The sequence below is a fragment of the Dermacentor variabilis genome, chromosome 6, assembly GCF_050947875.1.
Source record: "Dermacentor variabilis isolate Ectoservices chromosome 6, ASM5094787v1, whole genome shotgun sequence".
NCBI lineage: Eukaryota > Metazoa > Arthropoda > Arachnida > Ixodida > Ixodidae > Dermacentor > Dermacentor variabilis.
Window position 1 is genome coordinate 80,906,745 of NC_134573.1, and position 22,065 is coordinate 80,928,809.

At 46.5% G+C, this 22,065-nt stretch overlaps 1 protein-coding gene across 1 annotated transcript in view; it reads left to right on the forward strand.

Annotated features, from left to right (window-relative positions):
* The first annotated feature begins 1,351 nt into the window (after positions 1–1,351).
* The window catches only part of LOC142586187 (uncharacterized), a 26,086-nt gene continuing 5,372 nt past the window's right edge, over positions 1,352–22,065 (forward strand). The window contains exons 1-3 of the mRNA XM_075697441.1: positions 1,352–1,519; positions 9,078–9,378; positions 20,215–20,423. Of these exons, the coding sequence (XP_075553556.1) occupies positions 1,382–1,519; positions 9,078–9,378; positions 20,215–20,423 (648 nt within the window). The 5' untranslated portion in view covers positions 1,352–1,381. The remainder of the gene's footprint in view (positions 1,520–9,077; positions 9,379–20,214; positions 20,424–22,065) is intronic.

Consider the following 22,065-nt stretch of genomic DNA (forward strand, 5'->3'; position numbering starts at 1 on the left):
GAGGCTTAGCGCCGGAGTGACGACGAGAGGGGAACTTGTTAGCGTTTGCGGCGTCGAGGTTGAGCTCGTGGGAGTGCTCAGTGCGTCGGCGTCTGTCGGCGTCTTCGGATTGACGGGCTTGCGTCCAGGCGTCCTGTAGCGTCAACTTCGCGTTCCGGCACAGCTGGTCCGAGAGACGCGAGTCGCGGAGGCCGACGACGAACCGGTCGCGTACGAGCCTTTTCTCGACAGCAGCACACGGACAGTTACAGCGCTTAACCATCTTGCGCAGTTCTGCGTAGTATGTGTCGACACTTTCGTCGGGCAGCTGAACGCGTCTGTGGAACCGTGACGATTCGTAAAGCTCGTTTGCCGGGTGCACGAAGTGCTCAGTGAAGCGGGTGGCAACGACTTGGTACGAAGCGTGCGACTGGGCGCCGAGCGAGAAAGTCTCGAGAAGCGGGCGGGCCTCCGGGCCCATGCAGTACAGTAGCGAGCGTACCTGCATGTCTTGCGACGCGTGCGTCAGTCCTGAAACCGCTGCATAGTCTTCGTAGCGGCTGAGCCATGTCGCCCACGTTGGCGCGTTCGCGAAGTCGAACGGTGCCGGCGGCTGGAAGTTGACGCCGTACAGTTTCGGCGGCTCGCCGGTCTCGAGGGACATCTTGGTGCGTTATCCGGCCACTTCTGACACCATGTCGCGTGGTTGGTGCCGCGCGGGGCACGAGCACGCAGGGACGCACCGAAACGTACAGCCGCTTGCTTGGACACAAAGCGAATGCTCCCCCCTTTATTGGGCCCGAACATATATAGAGACACACACACACAGGGGGCGCCACACTCTGGTGGCAGCCTAACAAACGGGGCTGAACGGTGGCGACCTCTACACTGATGATGAGGCTAAAGGCTGCGGTATTTACTTACTAATGGAGCATTAACCCGAGTACGTAGGTTTTGAAAATACATAACAGGTTTGAATTTACAGGTTTGTAATAATAATAATAATAATAATAATAATAATAATAATAATAATAATAATAATAATAATAATAATAATAATAATAATAATAATAATAATAATAATAATAATAATAATAATAATAATAAATTAATTCAATATAAGTCAATTCCAGAAATGTGTTACTTAATGAGTCAACTCGAATAAACAACAATTCAAATACATGTCTACAGAGAGGATAAGAAGAAGTAAAATTAGATTAACAATTTAATTGATGTGACACCCATTACAGTTTATCCGTGGCGATGCATATATCCTTGCGGGAGTATCCGAGCACAGAACATCCAAACGAGAGTGCAACATAGAAGTCGAAGAAGAAGAAGAAGAAGTCCGTTCCAATACGGCGGAAGACATCGACAACACAGTGCCGTCTCGCCTGACGTCATGCCGAAGAAAAACCGGGCAGCAGAAGCCACGGGGCATCCTCAAAGGTCCCCGTCCCACGGGAATAAAGAACTGTCACCCGAAAGGCGCCGAGTTGGCAGGCCCAAGACCCAGAGACGCCATCGCAAGCGACAACCGGTAACGTTCATTCAATATATCATTAGCAGGGCGCCATAGAGACGGTAATCGGGAGGTGTATTTCCCTTCTCCATAGCATTCAAAGCGGGACTTCAGGCCTTGACACTTTTATAACGTCGGTAAAGCGTCAGTTTCTCACTGGCTTCAACCCAAATCTCTACTGATGGCGCTAACTTTAGGTTTTTGTGCACAAACGGAGCGTATAGGCGGAAAAAAGACCGCTTCCAATCGTATTTCGTTAACACAGCGTTATGATAGACTTAAAAAGATCTTACGAATCTGATGGATCGGCTCACTTCAACCGCTTGGGCTACAGACCACTCTGCAAGAAAAGATCCCGAGACCTTGGACGAAGTGCGTTCGCATGCGCGAGGCCACAGAAGCGCTGTTGGGCTTTATGAAGTTGACTGGGTTGTACGGGCGCCTACGAATTTGAAGAAAATGTTCCCCTACGGCTCTGTGCACGCTTACTGACTCTCTATTCTTCTTGTACCCCTTCCCCATGGGTAGCGAATAAGCGAAAGAGGTGCTATCTTGCTTAACCTCCCTGCAGTTAATTATGTTGTTCCTGGCCGGAACAAAGTTTTGTTCAGAACCTTGTCTGTGCAAGTAATTCCATTTGCTATCACATGGTTGCACTGCCTATATAAACGCAATTAAATTTTGTAGAACAAAGCTGCTATTGATTTGGAAGATCAGACTTTTGTTTGCACAAGATGACAACGTATAGCGCATACCGGTCAAGCGCTCCCTTCTGTGTAAAGCTTGTTTCATGTGATGCAATTTTAATTGTACCGCAACTGCATTTTTTGTCGCATGTGACGAAAATTTTAGTTGCAGTGCCTACTCCCCTCCTCGCCCCCTTCTTGGCTACACTTAACCGGTTGGTCACAACGTCACAGCGATCTTTGCGATTTTCCGCCAAGATTCCGCAGAGAGCTATTGCACAGTTTGTTTTGGAAAATGGCGTCTCCCTCAACTAGTGCAATGCGCGGAGACGTGGATTGCCGAATTCCGTACATACGCGAAAGGAGAAAAAAAAAAGTAGCAGTTTCTCCAGAAATGCGAAGCATCGACTGCGATAGCAAATTATTAGCCAGCTATACGTAGTAAGGATATCAGTTTTCTCGGCCGCATAAACTTGGAAACATTCCCTTACTGGCGTGGTGTCAGCGCACACAAGCAAACCTAAACACATCACACTCGATGAGCGCGGACACTCGCTGACCACACGCTGGTGTGAGCAAGCACGGTAGCAGCTGCGAGCGAAGTGACCTTCGTGCTGTCTATCGCTTCAATGCGAGAGCGGCGAGAACACATGGCCCACAAAGGTATGAGCCGCCTGCGGATGGTTCACAAGATACGGCGCGCGCGACCGCGCACGGCCGTGCAAAGTAAGCACTTGTCGGCAAAGCCGAAGCCGCCTGCAGTCGCCCTCGCGTTGCCTCCCTGCGCTCCCTGCTTTCCTCCATACAGGGCGAGGAAGATTGAGCTGCGATCGTCAGTTCCTCTTGCGCCCGGTCGGAAAATGTGTAGCTGGTGCCCGAGCACAAACGCCATCTAGAGAACCAGGAGGAGTCTAGGAGTTGTCGGCACAACCACACCCCACCTCTCTACCTTCCGGTCCCCCACGGCTTCTCGCGCGACGGAAAAAGGCCCGTTTGCTCTCCGCTTTCTTCCTTCGCGCGCGCCAGATTGAGCCGGATCGCTGGATTCCCTCGCGTTCTTTCACTCGCACACAGCGCATACTACGCGCGGCGGAAGTGTTATCGTCCTTGGACTTCATACGGAACATCGCGGTGACGGCGGCGGCAAAAATGCGCTGGAGTGTCTATATAAATGCTATCTCAATAAAACCTCCTACCGCAGATTACATGCTATTTCTATGCGTTTTCTGGCACGCTACGTAGCAAATGAGGTGCATTTTTACGTCTAGACCCACATTTGCGACTTGTCAATACCCACGAGACGACATGGCCTTTTGGAGTCGTCAAAGTTTTCTATGTTTGAACAGCACTCAAAAATGGCGCGTACCTAGCAGCTTAAATAATCGCAACCTCGGCAAGGGCGAATGACCAGACAGCAAACTACTCGAAGTTTCAACCTTGCGCTAAACGCGCGACAATTGCATATTTTTTACGAGATAGAGTTAAGGGCTCCGTGCCGCATAAGATGTGATGTCAGCTCCTTGCGTCGAAAGCCGTTTAGCGAAAAATCATTCCGAACCCAAACCATGCAGGTCCTCCATGTGGCGCAGAGGCGTTACTGAACTAATTGAATCCTTCAAGGTAAGATGCGTGAGAAAAATGGTAAAGTACAACCTATTGACGTGATAGTGTCGGATTGTGATTCGAATGCACAAAATAAACATAATTCTGTTGCACGGAAACTCAAACATAAACCCCCTTTCCGGCGTTTCTACCATTCATACAGCGGCACGCTGCGCTCGGTTCGTTGCAACAACGCAATCTAGATGGCGCTCGCCTTCGCGCATCCGCAACCCATGCGAGGGGCTGCATTTGTACCAGAAAGCTCGCCCCCTCGCCTTCGTGCATAGCGCTAGCCGCCAGCTTTTTAATTAAAGTCAATTCAACTTTATTTCGCATAATCCTTTTTACAGCAAAAGAAAATGCAAGGGCAAGAACAGAAAGCTGCACAATCGCAGCTTGGCGAGTTTCCTGTTGCCTTTCTTTGACAAAAAGTTGCAGCATATGCACAAAGAGGATGTGTTACGCATGTAAAAAACGTATCCATATCATACATACTTCCATATTCAAATCAGAACACACACACACACACACACACACACACACACACATATATATATATATATATATATATATATATATATATATATATATATGCACGGACCTATCTACACCAGAACAACTGTGTTTATACAGATTTCCATCTTTACATGTCGACAAAATTCTATATCCAAAAAATGGGGAAAAAGGATCATGCACAAACGATAAGCAGCACCTGAAAAAATATACGTAAAAAACACCTGTAACCATTACGGTTACCTAAGCTGCAGTTGCCGGGAAGCGTGACAAGCAAGCAGGGATTTTTGAATGTTATCATGTTCCACCGTTAAAGGCGAAGCTTAAGCGTCCTTCAAATTTTCCCTGTCGGTTTTTTCACCCGTAACTTTCCCGATGCATCTTTAAAGGTTGTCTTACCTAACTCACTTATTAAATTTGACACGCCAAATGTGCAGCCTATCATAACGAATTTTCTACGATAACGTACTTCACTCCGTGGCTTGAATAAACAGCGTCGTCAATTTGTTTGCGAATGTTTCATGGACGTTAAGTTGTATCCCTTCTACGATGGAGAACTTTTTTTTCTGCACAGAAACCAGTAAACCTTGAACGCATTACGGACTTTGTATCCTTTACGGCACCTGTATTAACCATTGCTTAAAACGGTAATTAAAAGTTGCATAACATTATTGACTTGCTATAGTGGCACAGTGACAACGGACCCCCGCAAAGTCATGTAAAACTCGTACAACAATGCTAAAAGCAGGCAAACAGCCTGTTCTTATGTAGGTGAACCAAAAGCAAATTAAAACTGTGCAGTGAAGTCGGACAGTTGTTTTCCTTTGCCTGAATAAATGCATCCCTTAAGTGTAAACCGTTCTTGCCCGTCTAAAGCTAATCGAGAGTGCAGAAATATCCATGCCTAATAAATTTTGTAATATCAGTGACCAATAAGTGTAACATTACATTTATTAGTGTGCGAACTCATATAGAGATATCATCTGTTATTGCGACCTTTATAAGTATTGGACTACCACGCTACTTGCAAGAACATTTCACACTGGTATATTAAAAGAAATTTCCGCATTTTAATTTTACACAATATTAAATTTATAAAATGAAGGGCCACAAACCGCTTTTTGACAATGACACACACATTTATTGCAATTTTTGCCTGCATACAGGCAAAAAGAAAAAAACGCAGATCTGTCGACAACGATATTGTTCTTCAATGAATTCCCATGCCCATGCGGCTATGGCATTCTGCGCTCACAACACGTGAGGGTTTGAATTCCTAGCCGTGACAGTCGCATTTAGTTGCGAATTACAGGTAAAAAACAAGAGCTCTTGCACTTAGATTTAGTTTATCATCGTTTATTGCGCGTTGAAACTTCCAAAGGCTTTTGCATAAGGGGGGCCATGCGTATGCAATATCTAAGAAGCAATACTAACACCAACCGAAAGCAAAAGGCAGAACTGTAAAACAAGAATCTTTCCGATACATTGAATGTGGAAAACATGCATTGCATCAATATGTACTGTTCAACAGCACATCACAAATAAGCATGATCAGGTAGTAAGTACTGTATCAGGTAGCTGGTTCTACGGACGTATAAATGCCAAAGGACACGAATGCTCACATTACATAACGCGTAGAGCTGCAAGAAAATCTTTATCAAGAAATGTTCCTTCTGGCAGATACTGGGGGTGGGGGGGGGGGAGTTGCCAGCGGAAACTTTATTACAGGGCATTGTGTAATACCGCTTATGAAAGAATGTAGAGAGTGAAGAGACTGTAGACGCCCCTTGCCCCGGGGCCGAACCACTGACCACAACTCGTTCCTCGTGCAGCACCCGTCAAAGAGGAAGTAGTTAGCTCCCGACCGCGCAGAGCGTGCAGCGCGATATAAAAATAAAAAGAACGGTTCAAAACCCAACGCTGCCAGAGCTGGGTCTTCCTCGCATAAGCTCCTACAAGGCTTTAATACAGTGGCTCACGCTACTATATAGGAGGAAGGATGACCGAGAAAATTTGGGGTAGAACACTTAAGTTCAACGGTAACTTTGTGAAAGACAGAATATTCCAGGTGAGAGTTAGAGGTTTATTTGGCCCACCCACACAAACAATACATGCATTCTGGAAGAAGTACTACAATCAGTCTACAGAGTACTTCAGTCTATGGAAAAGCTATCTTACACAGAAATCAAAAACGATGCAACAAGCCCTCGACCCCAAAGCAGTGCTTTCTGAGCCTGTCTGGTCTCTAGCTTTCTCACAAGTCAGCTTGCATCGACGTCGGAAATGAGACTAGAATCAAGAACTACCCCAGATTGCACGTTGTGCTTCGCATAGCCTGACAAATATACCCGCAAGTCAACATCTCCGAATTCTAAGCTATTGTAAGACCAAGAGGGCAGAGCCAACACATGGCTGAAACAATTATGCCCCGCCTGGACACAAATTCTACATATGTTGAACAGAAAAATGTTAACATCGTGGAAGGAAGAAGAACGGATATTATGGAAAATCGCATGTGCTTTACTTGAGTCCAAGGCATTGTACGGTATGAGTTACGAGCACTAGGCAAAAAAGACAACTCATCGAAAATAGGCGTCGCGTACTGACAAGTCCTTACAGCGTCACCAGTCTTGAAGACCTCTACGAAAAAGAGCAAACGAACAAGCACCTAAGCAGAGCAGAGGTGTAGCCTGCGGCACAAAGTCTTCGTCTAAGGAGCTGGGACCAGGTCGCAAGATACTATGTCAGCTAGCTTATGAGCCGCAAGCACGACAGCCCCTGCCTTCGGAGACAGCCTCAGGAGCACCTGAACTTGAAACACAACACGCCCATTCCGTGCAATATGGCGCTAAACGATTAGACTAGGAGACAATATGCAACTGCCAAACATACAGAGGAGGTTGCGAATCATGAAGGCACAAACAAACGTCAGCCATGTGTAGTATACTGACGTGGCAATAACAGTAACAGTAATGTGACACTAAATAAAATTAAATACGAGTGGGGACCATTCCAGGACATCCTACACCCGGAGAAACTGAACTGAAAGCAATCGAAAAAGCACTTGCAGTGCATATTTGTCACGTACAACATCCTGCAGAAACTCTCAGGGCCTCCACATCACACTATATTGTCTGAAAAATCTGGAGACAGACACGCGACTTGCACGCACGTGGCCAAGATATTAAATTACAGGATGCATAGCCATGCACGTATTCCAGCTCACAAACGGGCTCACGAGCCCGACATAAGACCTGAAACCTGGACGAGTTGGTGTGTATTCATTATTAACTACTGCGCAACAATATGTAACTAACAAGAACGAAGCATCCTGCGTGTTCATTTGTTCTAATTCATTGTCTTTCTGTTGCGGTATAGCTAATACACTGATGAGGCTGCACAAAAGAGGAACGATACCTCCGAACGAGGACTCCATTACACATCCAAATACACACACACAGGCGCGCGCGCTCGCGCGCGCATGCACACACGCATGCCCCCCTCCACCTCACATACACACACGTATACAAATGCTCCAAGGGCGCATAGCATGAAGCAGTGTCAACAGGATGACGCTAGACAGGGATGAGGACTAGCTTCTAACTAACGTTTAATGGAAAAATAAGGCCATTTATTAAGTTTACGAAGAAAAAATACAGCAAGAGGGCCAGGTCAACACGTTACAGAAAGGAAAGAGATAAAAAATCGAAGTGCAGAAAAAAAAAAAGACCATCATTACAATCGTCCATCGTGCACGACAGCATCTTTCGAGAAACACGTGTCATTTTTTTAATAGGCAGACTGACAGCTTTCTCATGCAAGCATATTCTTCCACTTCCATGCCATTGGAAATAAAAAAAAAACTGACTTTCTGGAGAGTAGTCGTAGGTGCAGTTTGTGATCGGAGTGTTTCTTCTCTTGGACTTGTAAATTTGTTTTGCATTTTCTCTCTTTCCCGTTTTTGATTTTGTTTGGTTTCTGAAGCACTGGTATTTATCAAGCTTTCTTTCTGTACTAGTTTCTCGTAACCTTTATAAAACTGCATTTTCCCAATAAACTTTTTAATTAGAAGTTAGCGTACCCTACTAACCTAGCTTACCCTACTACTTTGCTAACACAGGATTCTCCCAGTGTTTTTAGACCTACAGCTTCCATAATTTCTCCAGGCAAGTGATCCCATCTGCACACGATGCACATCTTCCTCTACAGTGCACGCACAGATGTTGACAAATCTGATCGTGAATTGTAGAGAAACAAGCTAGCATTCTGTGTAGATCATGTGCTGCACATTAACTGTTTGGAAGCACATGATATGTTAGAACCAAAGGCGCCTTTGGCGTAAGAGAACAGGAAACTGCAATCTTAGAACAGCTATAGACATCTGTAGAGCCAACGGCGACAAGATGTTTAGCGTGATGCAGAACAACAGCTTAGCGAATGCAATATCTATACCTTAACCTCCTGGGGCCGAACCAGCAAATGTTTTTGTTCTCAACTGCGTTTTCTCATCGGTGGGCCGCCTTTGCTAAGAATATGCAGAACATCACAATTGGCTAACCGACACTATCGCGATAACATTTTTGAGAATAGCGGTCCTGCTCATTTCATCTTCATGATGCAGAATTGTATTATTTTTCATCAATCGATTGTTTTTCTGCATTAACTCGGATCATGGGCAGCTTGGTTGGAATTGTGTATGCGATTTTGCGAGGCCTCACAATTATGCGGGGTTTCTTAATTTCTTTAATTTATGGCTCGTAAATTCCGCGACGCAGGCCATGTTGCTGTCGCCGAGAAGCAAGGAAGGCTCCCTCCTTGCACTCGACGAACAGTTCGAGAAACCACAAGAGCCTCGCCGTCACCGCAGTCCAGTTTCTGGAATGGCCAGTAGGTCACCGCTCATGACCAGCCCTCGCTTGACATCCCCGCATTCTGAGCGCCAACGGAGCACGAGAGTCCCGGGTTCGTCACCTCTTTCGCCCGCGAAACGCCGGAAGCTGGGCGACTTGGCCCCCAGTCCCTTTCTGCCCGCTGAGTTGAGCGGTGACCACGGTAGTGGCACTACCGCGCCACATGGTGAGTAATAAAAAAATTATGCAGATCCCACCTACTGTGGAAATCGATGTCAGTGAACGTTTCTGTACTGTTTGTGTAATTGACGATGAATGTTTAATTTCTTCGGTGTTTATTCCAACGAGAAAGTGGTTTGTTGATGTTAACCGTTACTTGCGCTTACCACTGCTGTTTGTCGGCGCAGCATACAGAACGCACATGGAAGGCGTTTGCTTGAGGCGTTGTTGTGAGCCATACTTTGTAAGCTCTGAGAGCATATTCCGATTGCCTCACATGGCCAATCACATCGTGGCAAAAGTAATAAAATTTATTTGAATTCCGCGGCTGTACGTGCCAAAACGTCAATGGAATTATGAGGCACGCCATAGTAGCGGACTCCGGAATAATTTGGACGCCGGGGTCTTCTTTACCGCGTTCCTAAATCCAAGAGCAAAAGCGTTTCCTTTAGTTCGCCGCCGTCGAAATGCGGTTGCCCTGGCCGGGATCAAACCCGCCACCTTGAGCACGGAAAACGACCGCGGTGGGCACAGAAGTGTTGATTTGACGTGTGACCGCTTCCGTAGCGCCATTTAGACCCTACGGTGGGCTTTAACGCGGCTCTGCTTCTGCACGCCCTCCGTAAGCTGTTCACTTGATACATTTGCATGCTGTTTATTTTTCAGAAGAACACGAACTTACCGTACCGTGCGTTGAACTTAAAACTTATCCCTTTTGCCCGCAACCGCTGTCGTGTCTATTGGCCCCTAGATCGGGATATAGGTGGCAGCACCGTCCCAGTCTTACTGTAGATTGGCGTTCGGCGGCGCGCTTTGAAATGACCATGGTGGCGCTTTACTCTGAGCGATTTGGGCCAAATTTTTGTAATGAAATACGCTGACTGCACTGAACTCATGATATATTGCACTCCAGTGCCACATTTTCTTAAACGAAGCGCACTTAACATTCCTACAATACATTTTAAAAGCGCAAGACGGTATTGATGTTCTTGTACATCCACGGTTCTTCTTGTTCATGTTCAGCTTGTGTTCACCTTACACATTTGACGTTGCTGTTGTGAAACTCAACTTTATGCCACTCTTGAACCGGTTATAAAACGCCTGTATTACTGTGCAGTGAAGTTACATCAGCTAGTTAGAGGAACTCTACGTCGTTCCTTGGCCAAGTACATAACTTTTTACATTGTTTCTGATTCTTCGTCAAAAACACCATAGGTTAAATCACGTAGGTCACTATGATGAGCAAAATGAGAACAAGGTGAAAGCAGAAGGCAACATTTCGACAAGTGGACTAGTCTTCTTCAAGGCGACATATGCTTTCGTCGCCACAGTATATATAAGTGGGGTTCATCTAAAGGGGAGAGGGTGTAAGGCGGGAGGGTGCGGCAACGAGAGGAGGTGTGTTAGCGTGTCGAATTGAGAGTAAAGGAATGCTTTGCACAAGGCCAAGGCCAACCCCCCACCTCTCGTCTGTCAACAACGTGTCAACGGCCTCTGAAATGCTGGCTAAAAAAAAAACAACAGAGAAAAGGAAAGGGCAGAAACAAAAGGAAAAAGAAGAAGAAAAAGAAAAGAATACGGCAAGAAACCAAACTAAGTGTTGCCTATAGATTGAAATCTAGCATAGCGAATAGATTCTAAAGCTCCCTTTGAGACGTTTATGCCGATTGGATGCAGTGTCTTGAACTTTGCACAAGGTGTGATTTTCTGTATTTTCTTTCTCGTTCAGAACGGAAATTTGACGGTAAGATGTAGAGTTGATGTTCATCAAAGTTATGACCTGGTTGGTTGAACTGCTCGGCGACGGCTTTGGGAAGCTCTTTAGCTGTGTCCGTGCGATGTCCGTTTAGTCTGACGTTCATTGATTGTCCTTTTTCACCGATATATTGTTTCTTACAGAAGGAACATTCAAGCATATAAATCACATCCGAATTTGCACAATTGAAGCTATAGATTTGACTTCATGTGTATAACTAATTGCGGTGCTTTTAATTTCAATGTCACTTTGAAGGTGCCTGCAGGTTTTGCACCTGGGGCAATAACATGCTTTTATTACGGGGGAATGCTGTTGGCTGCCTTGCGTGCACTAACATGTCTTTCCTGCTTCGGCGATAGGTAACCCTAGGTACATCCGGGAACGCTTTTCTCAGATGCTCGTTACTTGATAATATTGGGTGGTATTTTCGTAGGATGTTGTTTATGTTTGGGAGGGCATTAGAATATTTTGTTATAAAGGCCGGCGGTCTGTCAGATTCTAGTGGGCTGTTTCTTCGCCAGTTCCGACTGTCTCTCCAATTTTGACGCGGCATCATAAGCTCTATGGAGAGCAACTTGGGGATAGCTCCTTTCTGCTAGCGGTGTTTTAAGGTCATTTAGGTGGTGAATATAATCGTGATCTTCGCTGCAGCTTCTTCTGATTCGTTTCGCTTGTCTGACAAAAATTCCTTGCTTGCAATGTCGCGGGTGATGACTGTTGTAGTCTAAATATTGCTGGCTATCCATAAGCTTCCGGTAAAGTGTCGTTCTCAGTTTTTCGTTTTCTATGTGGACCGTCGTGTCCAAGAAGTTGATCTCACTAGGAGAGTGGTGAGCAGTAAATGTATTATTCGGGTGAAAGCGATTGAAGGTCACTGAGTGACAGCGCAGTGACCGGACCGCCATGTTGCTTCACACACGTTCTTGTATTTCTTTTCGCTTGTTTTAGCACAACAGTAAAAACGGAGCAATATAGTACAATTATTTTTTTTTACATGATGACGTGCGTGAGAAAGGTGCGAATAATTTCGCATTATCTTATGAGCCAACCATTTTGCGTTCTTTTGTTTAGGTTATCGCTATCTTTCGTTAAGCTAATAATACCACACTGAAAAGTACATTATCTTAGCAGCTAGCAACTTACTTTTCCGACGACCTAAATAAGCTTAGCGGCTGCAATGTTATACGTAATCCTTTTGTAATGCTCTATTTCCATTTCACCTTTCTGTCGGCTAATGAAAGCACGAACGCGCGAAAATTCACTTACAATGCAAAATCATTTTTGCTCACTTGGATATCCAGAGAACCGAATGGCACCTCAGTAACAGCGAAGTATGGTTACGTAACCACGACAGTTATGCAATTTTACACATGCGATCAATTGTATCCTGCGACTATATGATCATTTACAATTGTTTTGTTACCGAGTGGTCTAACTCATACTTGTTCATGTTTCGGGGTAACACGAACACTGCCCGATGATCAGCACCTCACTGGAGCGAATTCGCTAAAGCGCTGCGTTCGGGTACCTGAGCGACAGCTCCATTCTCATTAAAGAGCGACCCGAGGCGTTCTTGTGAAGTGCTTGAATCTCATTGCAGCAATAAGGATCGAGTTATTGTGGCGAATGCAGGGGCCCGACGGTCATACATCGCGCGCTCGACACGTGCAGTCACTGATTTTGTTACAGCGCAAGGACTACAGGGAAACCTTTACACAAATTCAATACTGTCTTCAAAAATCAAAATATAGAAAAAAAATGGTTGTGCTCGTACCTGTCTTTTCGTCAACAACATGTAGATTTTGGGGATTACCGATCTAGCACTCTACCCATCGTCTCTGCGGTACCACAAGGTAGTGTTCCAGGCCGCTTTTATTTTTAATCTTTATTAATGATATACGAAAAAACAATTTTGGTGACATTAAGACTCTTCGCTGATGATTGCGTGATCTACAATAAAAATAAATTCAATGCGAGCTCAGAGAGAAATAAATCATACCCTTCCAAAAATAATGAAATAGTGTGAGGAATGGCAGATGGAGTTAAACCTAAAGAGCTGGTGTTCATGACCATAACTAGGAAGACAAATATTCTTAATTAGAATTATCAAATTAATAGGCCTACGCTTGAACGAGTGAAGCAATATAAATCTCTAAGAGTAACATTTACATGAGACTTACGACGGTATACCCATATAGGTACGGTAGTCTCCAAGGCTTCAAAATTACTTTGGTGCCTAAGACTCATCATGCACAGTGCAACTCCCGATGTAAAGAGCCTCGCATACATAGTAAAGCCAGTAATAGAGTATGCAAAAATAGTATGGGACCCTTAGACAGCAATTAACTACCTCAAGCCTGAAAAGATTGAACGCCTTGAGGCAAGAACACGATATGAAAGATTGAAATTGCTTTACCTTATTATCTACACTACATTAGGATAGACAAATCAAAGTATTTCGAAATCAATACTAACGAAACATACAGACGTCGCCGCACTAAATTTATTCCATTACCGGTTTGGAGAAGTGACTGGTTTAAGTTCAGTTTCCCCCGCACTTCCAAGGTATGCAACACTCTCCCAGACTTCGCTGTTTCATGTTGCACATTGACCGAATACCTTTCATAATATTGAGAATATTGTGTTCGATACTGAGACTGAGCAGTATAGACTGTACTGCCTGTGTGAAGTGGCGTTTTTTAGGCCTTATGATGTTCTGTGTTGTTTTGATCCTAGAGATTGTATTTTCCAACGTCCGTACGTCCATTTCTTTTCAGTTGAATACCTGCCCATCTTTGCATTTTTTACTTTCTATTATGTTCAAATTTGTCCTCTCTCACTCCTGGTATAGTCCCTCTGGGACTGACAGTATCAATAAATGAAATGAAATAACAATGCAAAGAAGTCTCTACGCGATAAAAAATTACATACCACCATTTACAGTTTGTGCTGCAACTGCACCACAAGCTGACTTTAAGGTATATGAGCAACGTGCGCGCAAATGTAAAAATGTAACGGCTAGCAGACGATGCTATGTGTCATCTACACTGTTGTGGTTCAGCCAGTGCCCGACAGGCAGCGACAGCTCTCGATGTCGCCGACAATAGTAGTAGCGTTTCCTCGCCTTCTCACGTCACCTTTTTCTTATAAACCCCCTCACCCTCCCAACCTTGTATGGGAATTGTGAGCAGAGAATGACAAAGCTATTATTCACTCCTTTCGTAACTGCAACGGTTCTACCCATTCCCCTGCCCCCTCTCCGTCCTCCTTTCTACCATTTGTAGGGAGACGCGACTATCGCGCGTCCCTTGATATGTTTTACCCTCATAGCTCCATTTTCCTGCTATCCGGCTTCGCCGTGTGGCTTGCGTGATGCCAGCGGCAGTCGGTCTGGTTGAGGAGGAGTACGAGAGATGGCGTGAGTGTTGCGCTGCTAACGCCGCTGGAGGCGACGTTACTTGGGTGCGAAAAGGGAGGAAGCTCCTCGTCTTTGCTTCGGAACGGGGAGCAGCGCGGACGTGCCGCGCGTGCGCCGATCCATGCTTCTGCGAGGCCGTCTCGTGAGGCCTCGTGCGAACGCGCCACCGTTCGCGTGACCGCACGCGCGAATGACCAGGAATTGGGATCCAGCATGGGGCGAACATATTCGCTCTTTATCCGGTCGCGGTGAGTTGGACTTCTAGATTTGTCGCGCGCACATCGGTATGTTTTGTGGATAGAACCTCGGCTAGCAGGCATTGATCTATGAAAGGGGCAATAAATGCCCTTGTGATTGTTTGCACTACTGTGTTGTCTTTCCTTTGTCCCAAGAGCACGTGTGAGAATCCCACACATTATATCTAACCTCCCTCTAGACGTGCACATTAGCAGAAAGGTAAGCGCTGCTATTTCTGCAATGCTTATGCTGCAATGCTGCAATGCAATCACAGTAGTCAAGAGCCTAATGTGGCGACGCCCAGGGAGCTCCAGAGGGTATTGTCAACATTCGACGTGGTGCAAAGGTCTAAACGATTTTGTCGCGTCGGTTTTCCTCCCTACTGCGCTCCTGTCACCTATACACACGCTCTGAACCAACTCCCGACGCGGTTGGACAGACAGCAGCAGTAGCAGCTGCAGTAGCAGCAGCAGAAGCAGCAGCAGTTATAGTAGTAGTAATAGTAGTAATTGTAGTAGTGGTGGGGATGGCGGCGGTGGTGGCGGTTAACCACTGTTCTAAAATCCTTAATTCAAATTAAAGTTTGAGCGGACAATGGCTGAGTGGCGGCGGGTCTAGGCATCATCTTGACAGAGTGTGAAGCCTACAAGATCACCACTGCAAGACTGCCGCTTAAATCGGGATGCTCGAGCCTGGCAAATTTGCCTCGAGCTTTGACGTCAGCCCCTTCTTCTGTCGAGTACCGGTGCAATACCTCTCCCCACCACTTGCCAATGCGTAGAAGTGGATAGGCAGTTTTTATTATTTTAATGTGCTTTGATTTCAATCTCCTGACGTCAAATATACGTAAAGACCGATGCAAGCATCGGGCGGTAACCCGCAGCGTTGTACGAAATGCCGAATCAAACGCGCTCCTCGCTTATACGTGGTCACAATTTTTTGTTTTGAAAGAGAATAGCGTTGCCTACATTGCGCATCTTTTCTAATCGAATTGGCTCACAAGAGGCGAGGCATCATGTTCTCTATATTTATTGCGATAGCAATTATTTAGACACTCTAGGCGTATTTCTGCCGTCGCCGTCGCCGTGAGGTTCCGTGTGAGTGAAAGCGTGTGAAGATGAGCCGGCGAACGCGGTTGAATCTCGCCTGTGCGAGCAAGGAACACGGTCAGGATGCGCGCCCTCTAGTGTCGGGCTCGAGGCCGGGGAAACAGGTGAGCGAGGAGGGGCGTTCTTCTCTGGCGGCTGCTAGGGTGCCTCACGCGCTGCTCCGTACAGAGTGGAGACAACTTCGGCGTCCACTACGGCGTTGGTCACGCGAGTCGCGGAGGCCGTAAAAGACGCCTTTGGCGGACGCGGTAGGGACGCGTTGCCGGCGCTTGTGTCTTGAAACCAATCAGAGACGTGGCCAAAGGGCGCGTCACCTGGGCCTCATCTTCAAAGCGATCTGCGATGTTTGCAGAGTGCGCGTAGTACCGGTAGCTTCGCATGCGCTGTGCTTTCGACGTTTCGTTCGCGTTGAAGCGAGAGATGCACGAAGGTCGCTTCGCTTGCTGCTGTCGCGATTCCTCACTCCAGAATTTTGACAGCGAGTTCCCGCACTCATCGAGCGAGATGTGTTCATGTTTACCTGTGCGCACGTGACATGGTGCTTGTTAATTTATTCATGTCACGTTGGCGAGCTAGTTCGTTTAAATCCATCATAGAATGTGTAAGCGCGACTAAACAAGGATGTAGAAAGAAGCAGACACACAAAGGCAGCGCTGTCTCAGTGTGTCTGTTTCTTTCTACGTCCTCGTTGAGTCACGCTTACATATTCTATCATCGTTAATTTATTTAGTAAGCAAACACTCTTGAAACCGTTGCTGACTATGGGGTGTATATGTGTTCCACAACAATAATCGTCATCTGTCTTGCTTTCGTTTTCCTTCTTGAAGACTCGGCGCTCGCTACTTTCCTGTCCAGAATGCTGTATCACGCTGATAACGCGCGAGCCATTCGTTACTTGAAATTACCGGGCTCGCAGCCTTAAAGAATGGAAATGTGGCCAAGACAAGCGGCGATTATTATTGTGGGACAAGATAAGCCCCAAAGGGCGCACATTTTTAAAGAGTGAATGTTTACACTGATTTATTGATTGAAAACATGTTTATTTGCAGAATATTCGTAGAGCTCGTAGGTGGGCCGCCTAGTCCCGTAGTCTACTGGTTATTGCTGCTGCGCTGGCCCTCCCCACCAGCCAGTGCTGACAGTCATGATCATCGCTGAGCAGAATAGCCTCCCTCTGCTCTTCTGAAGGATTTGGAATGGGGTCAACTATGGGATTAAATTGGCATGCCCACACCATGTGGTAGATGTTAGCTACCTCTCCACAGTGTGGGCATTACGGTGTGTATAATGTAGAGTACCACTGGTGCAGCTTAGCTGGCGTTGGGTATGTATTGGTTTGTATTCTCCTAAGGGTGTTCGCTTCTAACTTATTGAGGAATTTATATGGTGTTAATTGAGTACTTATTCCTGGCTGTTCTGTATGGTGCGAGATTGTCAGCATGCACTACTAGAGCAGTCAGGTCGCAGCACCCTTCAAGGTCATCAGGGGGAGACGCCCGGTATAGAAGAGCTCGGGCATGCCTGTGAGCGGCTTCGTTTCCTCCTGGTAGTTCCAGGTGGCCCTGAAACCAGATGACTGAGGCTTGGCTCGGTGGATGCTTAATCAGCAGTGACAGCCGTGACCTGTAATTATTCAATTATTGAAGTTGCGACAGGCGTTCTGGGAATCAGTGAGCACAGAGGCGTTGGGATTAGATGCTATAGCTAATGCAATAGCTGCTTCCTCTGCGTGAGTGGGGTTGGATGTTTTCATCGAGGCGCAGTTCACCATCGATCCTGAAGGAGTTGAGACCACAATTGTCATCACTCCATTCTTTGGTCCTGCGGCGTCAACATAAAGGGTGTTAGGTTGCTCGTCCCATTTCTTCTGCAGGGCGTCCCCTCTTGCTTTTCTCCTTTCGATGTTATATGCGGGATGCATGCTCTGCGGAATAGGGTACACGTTGATGCGTCTCCTCACATCACGTGGAACCTCTTCCCTTTGGTCTATCATATAGGGCAGAATAATATGGATCCTTTCGAACAGATCTCTACCTGGTTTTGTTCAAACAAAAACAAACTATCCTATTGGCTTTGTGAGTGCGAGCGTATTGAGTTATGAGAGGCATTGTGCTTCCCACATCTCTTTGAGGGTATTATGCACTTTTTGCTTGCCATTGCCATTGGCGTGGAGTTTGGTGGCCCCAGTGCCGTCTTGTAGGCTTTCCTGATCAGTATCTTCAACTTTTGAATTTCCGACCTGGAGAGGTTAAGGAATGCTGTACCGTACATTATCTGAGAGACCATGAAAGCTTGCACTAAGCGGATGGTGTCCCTTTCCTTCATGCCATGGTGCTTATTTCTCATACGATGTATCATCCCGAGGATTTGCTAGGTGGATGTTGTAAGCTTCTTCATGATGGTGGTGTTCTGCCGCCCCTGCGGGATATACATGCCTAAGATCTTGATCTCCGTGGGTTTCGGTACTGAGTGGTTGTCTATATACACCGTGATGTTTTGCGCCAGGGGTGTCCTCGGGTTCTTCAAGATGAGCAACTCGGACTTTTCCGGCGCACAATGGGGGCCCGTCTCCCTGGCGTGCCGGTCCACCGTGTCCACAATCGGTGCTCGCCTTTCGGGTGGCACTCTGATTTTTTTTATTGAGGGGCTTTAGGTACGACTGCCTGCGTCATGCGTGCGCCTGAGCGCGCGCCATTGCCGTCCTGGTGGAAAGGAGGTAGACGCTCCGTCCCTGCGTATGTCACGTTATCACGCCCCTGTCAGTCTTCCTTCGACTTCCGTCTCGAGGCGCCACCCAGATGGCACTCTCACCCAGGACCTGTAAAGCAGGCACGAACATTAGCCGACGGGAGACAGTAGGAAAGAGCGATAGGTGAACGGTCGGATCGGCAGCATTTGGCTCACATTGAAAAACAAATACAGGAGGTGCTGGGCGAGGAGCACGCTCAAATGGAGGAGATTTCGATGGGGCCAAGCCAGGCGCAGCGAATGTAGATAACCGGATAAAGAGCATGGTGCTGGTGTTTGTGATTGATCTGCTTCCCCTTACTTAGCTTCTGGAGGCTGGCCGAAAATCGCGCCTGCGTTCTACGGAAGGTTCAAAATTGCCGTAAGAACGGATCCTCAGCAAAGAATAGTTGGCACACAGAGTATACGTGTCTGCAGCTCCAAGTAGCCAGTGCCAGAGCTATCCATGGTAAGCCACCTTCTATTTGTTTTGGAACGGGGGCAGTCTCCAGCTGTTCAGAAACAATTTAAGCTTTGGTCGGCATGCTAATAAGCTTATAACACGTACACGTCACTTTCATGCGTGAGTTTTGGTGGTTTTGTGACGCCGCCTGACAGACAAGCGAAGCGAGCGGAGTCCGATAGCGTTTCACTAATATCAAAGGCCAATGGGGAAGAAGATGTCGGATCAGATATGATTATATGTTTTTTGCTTTAATCATGGATAATCAGGGTTCACACATCGTATCACATGGGGCGTTGTTGCGGTTTCCGTGACGTCACGTGACCGACGGGCGAAGTGGGAGTGATCCGAATTTTTTTGACCAATGCATGTGGGCTGCTTGCAGAATTGGAATGGAAAAAAATTGGAATAGCTTTAGGTCGCAGCCGTCCAGCCCACCACCAGACAACCGAAGGTAAGCAAGCAAATCATGGCACCTAGGCAGCTGAGTGTAGACATTCGTGATCTGTTTATTCTGTAAACATTCTTTCAGCGTTCTTCTATTCTCAGTGTCACTTCATACCGTGTGTTTATCTCTTCTTGTGTTGTTTATGCGCTTCACCACAAACCCTTAGGAGAGTCGGTCAAGAATCTGCGTGAGGTGAGGTGCATTAGATTAGCGAACCTCATAAACTTTCTTATTTTTTTCGCCCATCAAATCTGCTTTCGAGAAAGTCTCAGGCGTAACCCTAAATGCACCCATACTTTCTTAAAGCGCAGTCGTAGCGGTAAAAACTCACCATATTTATAAACTATAACTTCGAGAAAGCGGTAGCCAACTCATAATAAACAGCACGTGCAAAGTACACCTATGCTCGTTACAGGAAAAAGCTCTCCACACTGCAATTATTCCTAAGAGAAAATTCCGGCGAATCCTTATGCTGAAGATATTATTAGCGAAGGCGGCCGGCGAATGGCAAATAACTCTTCAGAAAAAAAAAATGGCGGCGTTAATGCGGTTCCTGATGCAGAGTACGTCGTATATTTGTTGTCTGTTACATCCGGTCCACTTGGGCTGAAGTCATCTCTTAAACCGCAGCGTACCGACAAGTCCGAAAACAAAAACAAACTATTCAATTGGGAATTGTACCCAGGGTCTTCCGACGCAGAACTCTCCCGCACCAGGAAAATACGTCGTGGCATCGCCGCTGTGCTCCTTGTGTCGGCCGCCCTGTGCGTGGTGCTGTTCCTCTGGAAGCGTCACGCCCTCTGGGGAGCCCAAGCACTGCACGAGGAGCACCAATTCTGCACGTCTTCCGATTGCGTGAAGGCCATGTCCAGGACCCGAAGTTCGGCGCACGAGGTACGAATTTAGTCCGTCGGAATATGCAGCTTAGTATTCGCCCTATGGCCATCGAGCAAGTCTTATTAAATGCGCTGGTTTTCCTCCCATCACCTAAGCTAAAAGTCCTCGTGACTCACACCAACTGGCGTGCTCCGAAAGATTAGTTGCGGCCCCTCTTTTTTGCAGCACAACCCTTCATGGTCCAAACTCGCAAAGCTTTTGTTCGTATAAGTGTTGTTCATCATCCATTGGCCACCTTTGCTAATATTTTCTACGTTGTGGTTGGCCAATAACATACTTTACCACAAACTTGTGGTACGAGTGGCTATAGTTACATTTAACGTATTGGGCGTTTGGAAAGGACCAGCACGGATGGGGAGACCCCACCTCAGGTCGGCCCTTGCTGTCCAGTACTGGCCTCCCCAAGACCTCATTTCTCAATGAGCATCCTAGGGGAAAGCTAGAGTCTGTTTGTAATACTTATTATTTTTTTACTGTGGCAAGCCTTAACTAAGTACATCATAGAGCAACACGTAGAATTGTATTCAAGGAAAAAAATAAAAAATAAGAAAATAAAACCAGAAAAGACAAGTAGAAACAGCAAGGACCGCGAATGAAATCTCGAAGGGAAGCCTACGGTCGCTTTCTAAATCTATTAAGGCCAATTAATCTACCACGAAGAAAGCAGGCACTGAGCCAAGCCCCACCTTGCACCGAAAACCAACCCCTGCGAGGAAAACTTATTGGGTGGACCAAAGAAGCTCCGTTGAGGAGCATACTTTGCTGCCTTCACACGCGCTTTGTCTTTGAGCACCCTTTCATTGGCATCTCATACGACAGCTAAGTCGACCACGAACATTTCGTCTTCAGTCTCGATTGCTATGTCAGGTTTCAGCCTAGTGCTCTCCCGAGTCAAAAACCGAGGTTGTTCTTGAACCGTAACGTTCGGTCTCTTTTCCTGGACTAGACCGGCCATCTGTTTAGCCACGAAGTTGTGTCGCTCTGTACGCGCGAGGTGCACAGATTCACATTCCTGCAAGATGTGGAATGAGGTTTCCGGTTTTTCGTGGCATCTAAACAGAGCCGTGGCGCCAGATCGCCGCTTTGTTTGTTAGTAAGTGACCTGGTTCGATAAAGATTAGTCTGAAGGCGCAATGCCTTGAGACTATCATCTTTTTTCCACAGCTTGGGATCATGATACAATCAAGTGTTAACGACGATCTGGTCTTAGTGCTCCAGAAGATCCTTGGTGTATTTCGACTTTAGATCAGACCACAACTTTTGTGATCCTCTATTAAGGGCGGTTTCAACCGCTAAATGCGGTTTCAACAGCTTTTGTTCCTATAAGCATTGCTTATATCCATTGGCCACCTTTGCTAATATTTTCTACGTCGTGGTTGGCTACCCCATGTTGTCTTATGAACAATTATATCTTAAGAACTTCATCTTTAACCTGGACCCAGATGGCCGATGATTGTGAAATGCCTGGAGTGAGGCAGGCTTTCGTAAGTGATTATTTAGGGCCCTACTTCGCACTATGTGCTATGAGTCGTGCCCCCTTATCACCATGCTTTATTGCGTACGCGGGAGCGAACCGGTACCTCGAGTAGCACCTGCTCAAAGAACAGTTCGGAACTTAGCACATTGTCTGTGTCCAGAG